General features: G+C 39.4%; 1 protein-coding gene across 1 annotated transcript; it reads right to left on the bottom strand.

Moving 5' to 3' along the window:
- Window positions 1-776: 776 nt before the first annotated feature.
- Window positions 777-12,474, bottom strand: LOC135463803 (epidermal retinol dehydrogenase 2-like). Its single transcript, XM_064741244.1, has 5 exons — window positions 11,668-12,474; window positions 7,127-7,292; window positions 5,531-5,775; window positions 2,948-3,073; window positions 777-2,081 (listed from the first exon to the last, which is right to left on the bottom strand). The coding sequence occupies exons 1-5, from the start codon at window positions 12,006-12,008 to the stop codon at window positions 1,985-1,987; spliced, it is 975 nt and encodes a 324-aa protein (XP_064597314.1). The 5' UTR covers window positions 12,009-12,474; the 3' UTR covers window positions 777-1,984.

Raw genomic sequence — 12,474 nt, forward strand, 5'->3', positions numbered from 1 at the left:
CATACACATTCATTACACAGAAAAAAAAAGCCATCACACATTAAATGCATATTTCTTTGTTCTACAAGAGTAAAAAGCACTTGGCACAAGGATCGCAAGGATCGCAAGGATCACGAGGATCACAAGGATCACAAGGATCACAACTGAACATATTTGAGATTCATCACAATCTGAGTAAAACTTTATCCTATGACTTTGGACAAATTTCTTTTGTTTAATATTTGTTGTTACCAGTGGGATTTTGTCTGATATATCATTAATTTTCTTACTGTTCTTACATAAAGCATGCAAAATATCAGAAAATATGTGGAGCCAAGTTTTAGAACATCTCAAATGTACAAAGTTCATGTGGGCACAAGCAACAATATAATGTGCCAAACTTCATAACAAGGTGAATAGCAAACACATACATTGTTCACCAAAGCCATATCCATGTGCCATAACCGTGTAGTATCAAGGACTGTCAGAAGAAGTATCTAGGCACAGCAAAAAAACACTTGCTTAATGCAAACCACCTCAAAAAATCGAAGTAGGCCTCACTAAATAGATAACTTAAAACTATACTTTAAAATACCTTTATTTACTTTTTTTAAAGATTTTCTAAAGGGTTAAAGATGCTCAAATATTTAAATTCTAAGGTGGGCTTTATGGACCACACTATCAGAGGATAGGAACTCTGACGTCACAGGAAGTTTTTTTCACCTCTAATCAAGGCACCAAATGTAGGGATAATTCTTTTTACCCATGACTAAAAGATTATTAAATCAATGTTCCTTCCTTCTGGTGAATATATGGAAAAAAAGATGATGTGACATCAGAGTTCCTAAATACAGTCAGTATGGTTCATAAAGCTCACCATAGTTTTCAAATATTCGAATGCCTTTCAACACTCTCAAAAAAAAATCTGAAAAAATAAAGGAAAGTACTTTTAGGCATAGTTTTCAGCTGTCTTCATGATGAACTTTACTTCATATCTCAGCTTTGTTTTACAATAAGATTTCCTGGATTACAATGGAAAAACAGCATTGAAACAATAAAACTCTCGCCTCAGTTATACCTCTGACAATGTACATGTATGTTTGGCGAACTTTACTTCATATCTCAGCTTTGTTTTACATTAAGATTTCCTGGATTACAATGGAAAAACAGCATTGAAACAATAAAACTCTCGCCTCAGTTATACCTCTGACAATGTACATGTATGTTTGGTGAACTTTACTTCATATCTCAGCTTTGTTTTACATTAAGATTTCCTGGATTACAATGGAAAAACAGCATTGAAACAATAAAACTCTTGCCTCAGTTATACCTCTGACAAGGTACATGTATGTTTGGTGACAGTTTACATGTACTGTAGATGTATGCACCTTTGTACACTGCATATCCATGCATAATGACATGAAAACGAAAACAAAAACGAAAAAAGTTCCCAGACAGAATGGAGAAGAGCATCATCATCTTCATCAAAAGTACATGTATCAAATTCATCTCGGATTGTCACATCAAAGAATTTTGATTTGAGTTCAAAGTCACATGTATCAATGTTGATTTCCGTCAATGTTTCATATTGGTCAGCATCAAAAGTTGAGCAACACATTACTCCGGTTGGTTTATCCTGCCTGCCATATTTACAAAACAAACCTATGGTCTCTATGATAATCTGTGTGCATCAACAGCAAAAGAGTATCTCTGTACTCACCATAAAATGTTTTCCTTTCTTATGAATTACAACAGGATTATAATAGACATACAAATGTATTCAATATGTCAAAGTCCAAAAAGGTGGTCAAATTTCTTGATACAATGAAAATATAGCAAACAAATGTAATATGTTACAAAATTAAATTTAATATGAAGTAAATGGAAGTTAGTAAATTCAGGAATAGATACCAAGGAATCATAAGTTTTTTTTTAAAAAGACTATAGTTATGCATGTTTCATTTTAATGAATTTGAAGAGGTATATAAAAAATCATTACACACATCTATTTGTTTTTTGTTTTCCTACCAACAAATGAGTCCATGAAATTGACAGCGCCAAAAAAATGTTGAATGACAAGCATGGCTTCCACTGGAATGAACCTGTAAAGTAAAATATTCGGAGTATGACAATGTCTCTCATTCCATTCCGTATAACCATTTCCAAAATAAATTTGTCAAAGCATTGATTATGATCAGAACATGGGGGTAACAGAACAATGCCAGTGGGGTAATATCCGATCAATTAGCACCGTATTTTTTTTTTTTTTTTTTGATTGGTGTTTTACGCCGTACTCAAAGATTATTTCACTTATACGACGGCGGCCAGCATTAAGGTGGGTGGAAACCGGGCAGAGCCCGGGGGAAACCCACGACCATCCGCAGGTTGCTGGCAGACATTCTCACCTACGGCCGGAGAGGAAGCCAGCATGAGCTGGACTTGAACTCACAGCGACCGAGCACCGTATCCGTTACACAAATAAGAATTCAGCATCGCAATTCTTGGATATCAACTCTTACAACATCAAAAAGAAGACGGAAAAAATGCCAGCATTATGGCGGGAGGAAACCCGCTCGTGGAAATTCACGACCATCCGCAGGTTGGTGACAGCCCTTCTGATGTATGACTGGAGAGGAAGAAAGCAAGAGGCCACTTAAACTCACAGCCACCACACTGGTGAGATTTATTTTGTTTATTTATTTGATGGGTGTTTTACGCCGTACTCAAGAATATTTCACTTATACAACGGCAGCCAGCATTATGGTGGGTGGAAACCGGGCACAGCCCGGGGGAAACCCACGACCATCCACAGGTTACTGACAGACCTTCCCACATACGGCTGTAGGGGAAGCCAGCATGAGCTGGACTTGAACTCACAGCGACACATGTATCTTAAAGCCACATTTTTCACGGCATAATACATTCATGTACTGATTAGATTTAGATCCAAATCTTGAAATAAACTTACGTTTTCAGGAAGGCAAAAAAGTAGACAATTCTTGGGATGCAGACTTGTATCTTGTTGGTAAGGATTCCATGCATGATATGTTGTACGGTCTGTGTCGTTTCCAGTTCAGGTAAAATCCAGCGGAACCTGGTAAATGGAAAGAGAAATTAAAACACCTGAGAACTTGCTTTAACTCTTATGTTCTCCTTGATCCTTGTTTAGGCCAGCATTAAAAATATATTTGTTTTGATTCAAGTCTGACCAACTGTGTATCATCTCATAGTATCGGGCTACACCCAGTGAAGAGAAGTCAAGGATTTTTACACACACCGCCATTAGGTGAAGCGTATTATGTTATAGCAACTTTGTCCGTCTGTCTGTCTGTCTGTCCATCTACATTTGTGTTCGGGCTGTATCTCCAATTGTTTTCCACGGAGTGTTTTCCTTATATATACTATATAAATAGACATGATTTCATGTCAGTGCTGTAACTTAAACTGTTTCCAAAGAGAGTTTTAATTTTTGGTGGATATCTTCATACAGACATGACAATGTGTGGCGACTCACATTGGTTCATTTCTGTGGTTGTCATGGTTACCATATCACCATTTTCCCTATGTATTCTATGAGTTTTCATTTTTGGAGGACACACTTTTCCATTTGCGCAAATGTCATGATACCCACATGTGTCATCAACATGCATGAAGATTCCCCTCAGGGGTTATACTCACAGATATGCCAACCATATAGGTGGAAGACAAGTGTGGTACAGATATGCCAACCATATAGGTGGAAGACAAGTGTGGTACAGATATGCCAACCATATAGGTGGAAGACAAGTGTGGTACAGATATGCCAACCATATTGGTGGAAGACAAGTGTGGTACAGATATGCCAACCATATTGGTGAAAGACAAGTGTGGTACAGATATGCCAGCCATATTGGTGGAAGACAAGTGTGGTACAGATATGCCAACCAAATTGGTGGAAGACAAGTGTGGTACAGATATGCCAACCATATAGGTGGAAGACAAGTGTGGTACAGATATGCCAACCATATAGGTGGAAGACAAGTGTGGTACAGATATGCCAACCATATTGGTGGAAGACAAGTGTGGTACAGATATGCCAACCATATTGGTGAAAGACAAGTGTGGTACAGATATGCCAGCCATATTGGTGGAAGACAAGTGTGGTACAGATATGCCAGCCATATTGGTGGAAGACAAGTGTGGTACAGATATGCCAACCATATAGGTGGAAGACAAGTGTGGTACAGATATGCCAACCATATTGGTGAAAGACAAGTGTGGTACAGATATGCCAGCCATATTGGTGGAAGACAAGTGTGGTACAGATATGCCAGCCATATTGGTGGAAGACAAGTGTGGTACAGATATGCCAACCATATAGGTGGAAGACAAGTGTGGTACAGATATGCCAACCATATTGGTGAAAGACAAGTGTGGTACAGATATGCCAGCCATATTGGTGGAAGACAAGTGTGGTACAGATATGCCAGCCATATTGGTGGAAGACAAGTGTGGTACAGATATGCCAACCATATTGGTGGAAGACAAGTGTGGTACAGATATGCCAGCCATATTGGTGGAAGCAAGTGTGGTACAGGCATGCCAACCATATTGGTGGAAGACAAGTGTGGTACAGATATGCCAACCACATTGGCGGAAGACAAGTTTTTTTAAAGAATGGCCGCACGAGGCCTGGAGGGTGAGAGACTCTACAAATTTCTTTTGCAAGGCCAGATTTTGTGTGCTGTTGTGTGCTAATGATGGAAAGACAAGCACATTAACCATTCGACAACGACCTGCCCTTCTCCAACTGCTGAAATTCTAAACCCATTAAAACGTACTTCATACTTGGGAGTCTTTAACACTGCTCTGACTCCACTCCAGGTAACCGTTACGACAGGTAACCGTTGCATCAGGTAACCGATGCGACAGGTAACCGTTGCAACAGTTTGATTTGTGGCTGGAGAAAGCCAGAGGCCACCAGATTGACCAGAATAAACTAACACTCTTTGCAAGTTTTATATAAAGGTGAAACTGATAACAAATGTAAGATTTAGTGGGGTTTTACTCCAGATTTTGGGCAGAAAATTCCATATTTGTTAACCACATAAAAATTTCACCTTTCAGAAAAGACCTGACTCAAACCTGTTATTTATAATGATTAAAATGATTTTAAAGGTTAAAAAGTCACATGTTTAATGCAACAAACTTTCTAAATTTTACAAATTTCATTACCCATTTTAATAGCGGAAAAACGCCGATATTTTGTGAAAAGTAATTATTTGTGCTATCGAGACCTAAAATAATACAATCATGTAGTAGATATTCAAGTACGTTCGGACTTATCAATTTTTTGCCAAAACCAGGTTATACCCTCTTTATTAAGCCCGACGTAATTTTTAAATCACTTAATTTTTTGGACTCACTGATGGAAAGACAAGCGCATTAAGCATCTGACCAACTGGGCCCTGATTTATAGATGTGTATATATGAGTACAGTCTGTATGTAGGATTGGGTAATCAAACTACATTATTAATTAGAGCATACATGACTGTCATGACCAGTACTTACCTCATCTTGCAGCCTTGAAACATGCCAGTTTTGACAAAGGAAGGGCAGACAACTGTAGTATGCACACCGTCGTATCCCGACGAGGCCAGCTCATAATGTAGGACCTCACTGAAGCCTACCACCCCGAACTTTGACGACGAATAATCCACCAATCGGCTGAGGCCTATCAAGCCGACAGAACTGGCGATGTTTACCACATGGCCATGGTTCTTTTCCATCATGGATGGCAGAAAACATTTGACTGTCTGGAAATACAAAAGCCAAAAGGCACAATGTTTAAACAGCATTACGCTAACAGCTCACAGAATGCCTACTGTATACGGATATCATGGATGACAGAAAACAACTGAACGGACATAAGCAAAGTCTTAGCAGCAAAATCCCCATGGCTTACAGTATGCCTAAATACTGTAAAATATATGTAGCCTTTATAATGTGCAATATATGGGTAGACAGGTCTAAATTGTAGTGGCCTGTGTGACACAGTTGTTCATAACATATCCGAAAATCTTGCATTAAAATGTATTTATTTATTTCATTGATGTTTGACACTGTACTCAAAAATATTTCGCTTATACGATGGTGGCCAGCATTATAGCGGGAGGAAACCAGGCAGAGCTTGGGGGGAACCCAGGACCAGCAGCAAGTTGCTGTCAGGCCTTCCCATTTACTTACGGCCCAGAAACAACGCCACACTGGGCTGGGCTTGAACTCACAGCCATGGCATTGGTGCTGGCGTGCTAACCCCCTTCGGCCATGGGAGCCCCGTGTATATCAGTCGTATTATTTGTCAGGTATGTGTAACAAGCAAGCATCTATTCACAGTACCTGTCACACCACCTGTCTCCATGCCTATTAAACAGCCCACACTTCATTTTATCCCATAGATATGATGGCACTTTGTGCAATTCAGGTCTAAGGGCAATGCTAGGTCAAATCTCGGACCACTTTATGACACAACACTTTGTGAGTCATGGCTTCTCGTAATGTTTTTTTTCGTAAAATACGTCGTCTAGGTTATAGTGCCATAGGTGACGTCAATTACGAGGGCCCTGCATTGATGTTGTGAAACATTCAAATTACTACAAGTTTCAATGTCTTTTATGGTGGGATTTTTTATTTCATTGAGACGTCATCGCCGTATGCTGCGGAAGAATGTAACATGTAAAAAAAAAATAAAGTCAGAGATCCAAGATGACGCCATTACCCGGTCCAAAGGCCGACCCATAAGATTCAAGCCTGTCATCTCATTGATCACAGGCCACACAGCAGTGGCCAAAACCACACTGTCTCCTGCTTGATGAGACCGTCAGTATTTATTTATCAATCTGATAGTTCTTTAATATACAGTGCCCAGAATAAACCACCGACCTTTGGCAAGTTACTGATCAACTTCACCACATGATGTCCAGATACATGAACATGCACAACACACAGGGGAAAGATAATTGTCACTTAGCACTGTCGACAGCTTATTGTCTGCCACCAAGGCCCCACAAACAGTGAAAGTCAGTCGCTACAACAACTTCAAACAAACACAAATGGTGTGACAGCTACAAGAACAGGTACATCTTTCACTCATGACCTTTGACCTACCCAGAACTGAGCTAACAGGTTGACTTGGAATGTCTTTGTGATGTCATCATCAGAGCAGTCAAGCAGCTTCTTGCCAGTGACGATGCCAGCATTGTTCACCAGAATCGAGACAGGACCCACTTCCTCCTTCACCAGAGCCGCAACGCGATATACTTCCGCACGATCTCTGAAACACAAGACACTGAACAATGAATGATAATCACAGCACATGCGCTATATTATGAGACACAAGAGAGTGAACAATGAATGATAATCAAACCAATCTTGCTTGATCTCTTACAAACAATAAGTGACCAATAAATGACAATCACGGCACTTTCACTTGATCTTGAAACACAGGAGATTGAACAATGAACAACAATCAAAACACCTGCACTATCTCTGAAAAACAAGGAGTGAACCATGAACAACAATCTGAGCACTCTTGATTGATCTCTTAAACAGAGGAAAGTGAACACTGAACAATCAAAGCACTTCTGCTTCACAATGTTTGAAAAACTAGGGAAAGAACAAGTAACGAAGAACTCTTAAAAAAACAAGGGAGTGAACAATGAATGACAATCAAAGCATATTTGCTTGATCTCTGAAACAGAATCTGGGGAATGTGAAGCACGTGCTGTTTTTGACAAAAAATTGTCCTTGCATTATATATGTATTTCTTGGCTATTAAGTAAAAGTTTCATTTCTTGAAAAAAAATTTAAGACTTAAGGACCTTGACTTATAGAAAAAACCAACAAATGTGCAGGCTTTTGAGAGCCATGACACTAAAATCTACTACATTCCAAACAGTTATTCAGACGTGTAAGAAGATTTTAATTTCATCAAAAAGGTCACAGAATTGTAACACAGCACAAGTACAGAATATTTGGGTCAAAAGGACAACAGTTATAACTAGGTCACTAGATCAGCAGGTCAGTGCTCTTGAGACACAGTAACCTTGATGTTTATAGTGACACGGAGACCATCTTGACACGGAACATTCGGACTGGTAAACCAAGAAATCTACTATCACCAGCTGAGCTTGGATTGCAGTCTTTACATGTAATTCAATGCTCACTGAACTTGTTGCTCTCCATTATTAAAGTTTCTAACAAAATTTGATTAAATCCCGCCCATCTGTTCTTGAGAGAGACATGGCAGCTTGTATTAGATACTCAGTACTGTCAAAGTACATGATGAATGGATGAAAAGGCAACCAAAAGAGCCCGATCAAAGCATGAAGTTTCAAAGCAAAAGTGACTATTAAGAATTAGGGTTAATTAGATGTGTAGACATCATGTCATGCAGCCAAGGCCAGAGCATACACAAGTACATGTATATGGCAAGGCATTAAGCTAAGGACAAAGGCATTTAGACGTGCGAAAATGCTGTCAGTATATGACACGCTAGATTGTCATTCTGTACTATGACAATGACATGTATTCTTTGTAACTGAGTGGTTACCTGCTGTGTGAGCTTATTAGACACAGTAGGTAACCACTTGACTGCGATATTAGACACAAACAGCTGTCAAAGTCTAGGCACATCTACACGTAGCCATGGCAATATGATGAGGGAGACATTAACGTGATTGTCAAGGTAATATTGTATTATACTCAGGTCTCCATGAACAGTATGTACAGTACACATAAATAAATGTAACTTGGCATTTGCAAGTATGCACATGTCCTCATGCAGAAGGTTGAAGGTCACTGACACCATATATTTGCGTATCCTGTCACCGAGTATTCGTGTAACAAATTCATCCTACAAAGATCCATCAATTCAGTGCAGAAAAACGATGTAAAGGTGAATCACTTCAGGGATGTGACCATGGTATTCGCAACCCAAAGGGAGATAACCTACTCAGCAGGCACATTTGACCTGTCTGCAAGATTTGAGAATATAAATCATGTACTATAAATTACCCTAACAATTTTGCTGAAAAAAAATGCAATTTTTGTTTGAAATAAATGTTAGAAAATATAACTTTTGGTGCTGAAACTCACATTTTTATGGTAGGATACCACCTAACCTTCCATACACACTTCAAAAAAAAACCTTCTTCAAAAAAGATCAATGAGCTGGCAAAACCAGTTAAACTATGTAACTTTGTTATGCCATGGGTGAAGTTTTGGGTCTTCACTGTATGTCAAATAGTTTAGAATAGCTTTCTAAGATACATGACACAAGAATGCAGCAGTATTAAATAAAATCCCATGGTGTAGGTCAGCCTTGAAATTGTATATTTGAATGTGAAATCCCAAGACAATGTTACCATGAACAACAATCTGATATGACTCTGACAATGTTATCATGAACAACAATCTGACATGACTCTGACAATGTTATCATGAACAACAATCTGACATGACTCTGACAATGTTACCATGAACAACAATCTGACATGACTCTGACAATGTTATCATGAACAACAATCTGACATGACTCTGACAATGTTACCATGAACAACAATCTGACATGACTCTGACAATGTTACCATGAACAACAATCTGACATGACTCTGACAATGTTACCATGAACAACAATCTGACATGACTCTGACAATGTTATCATGAACAACAATCTGACATGACTCTGACAATGTTATCATGAACAACAATCTGACATGACTCTGACAATGTTATCATGAACAACAATCTGACATGACTCTGACAATGCTATCATGAACAACAATCTGATATGACTCTACATCACAGTTGTGGAGTTGGAGCTGGAACTGCTCTGTTCATGTTAGACATGTCAGAGTGACATCAACACCATACCATTACACCCAGGTCACCTTTGTCTTGATTTTTGAGCAGGTGTGAGATATCTTGCAGAAGACAAGGAGAATGATTTACACCCAGGTCGCCTTTGTCTTGGTTTTTGAGCAGGTGTGTGATATCGTGCAGAAGACAAGGAGTATGATTTACACCCAGGTCACCTTCGTCTTGATTTTTGAGCAGGTGTGAGATATCTTGCAGAAGACAAGGGGAATGATTTACACCCAGGTCGCCTTTGTCTTGGTTTTTGAGCATGTGTGAGATATCGTGCAGAAGACAAGGAGTATGATTTACACCCAGGTCGCCTTTGTCTTGATTTTTGAGCAGGTGTGTGATATCTTGCAGAAGACAAGGAGAATGATTTACACCCAGGTCGCCTTTGTCTTGATTTTTGAGCAGGTGTGAGATATCTTGCAGAAGACAAGGAGAATGATTTACACCCAGGTCGCCTTTGTCTTGATTTTTGAGCAGGTGTGAGATATCTTGCAGAAGACAAGGAGAATGATTTACACCCAGGTCGCCTTTGTCTTGATTTTTGAGCAGGTGTGAGATATCTTGCAGAAGACAAGGAGAATGATTTACACCCAGGTCGCCTTTGTCTTGATTTTTGAGCAGGTGTGTGATATCTTGCAGAAGACAAGGAGAATGATTTACACCCAGGTCGCCTTTGTCTTGATTTTTGAGCAGGTGTGAGATATCGTGCAGAAGACAAGGAGAATGATTTACACCCAGGTCGCCTTTGTCTTGGTTTTTGAGCAGGTGTGTGATATCGTGCAGATAACAAGGAGAATGATTTACACCCAAGTCTTCATGTTCATGTACATTCATAGTGCCCAGACTCTTCATGGCCTGGGAATGTGATAGTACACCTTAGATTAAAAGACTTGACATGCCTAACAATGCATCACCTGTACACTTTAAAATATACACAAATACACTGAACGTTTCACTTATAAATGGATTTTTTTACAGCATAATTTATTAACACAGCTATCCGCATTATTCTCACCGTTTAACAAGGTACACGCTTTAGTTAGAAATGTCTTTCATGGGAAAGATGGACTGGATATTAATGGCTGCAGAAGAAGTGGTCTAATACCAATGTCAGGCCGTAAGTTGTCCTTCATGAGAGAAATATGCATGGACTAGATCCATGCATGTATTTTCCCCATGAAATGTATTTTTCAGCCTGACCTGTGTGCATCAGACCACTTCTTTTGCAATCAGTATCCCTCATGTAGTGTGCACCTTAACTGACAGCTGTTTACAGGACAACACCACAGAGGATGTGACCTTAAGGTTACAATCTCCAAATATGGCAGACTGTTGTAGCATTCTGGAATAGTAATTTGATGGCACCTGCAGACGAATTTATTCAATGTCTATGTCGGGATGATATGTATAAAACATGCATATATTTGATGTATTAATGACAGAGTGCGTTAGACAGCATCCAGTATATGAAATATAGCAAAATTAATTTGTGGCATTTGAAAGCCAAGCATTCAGCATCGTCAAACTGGTGTTATATAGCGCATGGCATTCTGAGCATTTTACTAATTTGATGCAAGGCCTGTGAGCAAAACTCTACCTCTCCCATAGTTATGTCCACTGTATTAACTTATATAAAAGATCAATACACATAAATGATATGCTTATATACAGACAGGTCTACCTTATATAACACCAAATTCAATTATGACTTATGAAATGAGAAAAATTGGGTTTATAATAATAAGCAAATTGCAAAGAAAGTCTTCACTTCATACGCTTACCCGACATCACAGCAGTACGGGAAGGATTTCCCTCCAACTTTCCGAATGACATCGTGCGTCCCTTCGTTGGTTTCTTTGTTGATGTCCCACAATACAACCGTGGCACCTAATTTTGCAAACTCCACTGCCAGTTCCCTGCCTATTCCACTTCCAGCACCAGTCACCAAAACTATCTCTTGTCTCACAGACTTACATTTCACTGGTAAAAATAGTCTCAAGAAAGCTAACACAAACACCACAGTCAAATCTCTCAAAGTTACCAATGCATCTATCAGAATCTTCTTGGCCGTGTCCTTTTCCTCGTGGATTATAGAACCAACAGAGCCGTTGGTGGCAGACATCGTGAAGTAAAACCGGGGCAAACTGACTGACAATATCAGTCACAAAAGTTGACTGACGATATATGGACCCCGGGTGATCCGCGTTTAGTTACTTAAGCAAAGTTGTTGACATCACTCATCTGCAGGCATTCTTGACTATCTCCTGTCCCCGATTACCACTACTCCTACAAAACTTGGTCTCCAATTAACACACAAGAGGACTAGATCCTATTTAATACGTGGCACTTGCTACAAAGTCATGTATGACAAGAAATTTCACCTCGCAATGTGCAGCATGATACCTCACTGACAGCGAATCGTCATCGTGAATCAAAAACATCCGATTTTACTAATCACCTTTGCTGGATTTTCATTGTACAGCGACGCTTGCTGACATCATTTGACGAAGCCACGCTGTGCTAGTGCCAGCCAGGGACAGAACAATCCTCTAATTAGACCAGGCATTGTGTGCGCAAAGACGGTATTT

The sequence above is a fragment of the Liolophura sinensis genome, chromosome 3, assembly GCF_032854445.1.
Source record: "Liolophura sinensis isolate JHLJ2023 chromosome 3, CUHK_Ljap_v2, whole genome shotgun sequence".
NCBI lineage: Eukaryota > Metazoa > Mollusca > Polyplacophora > Chitonida > Chitonidae > Liolophura > Liolophura sinensis.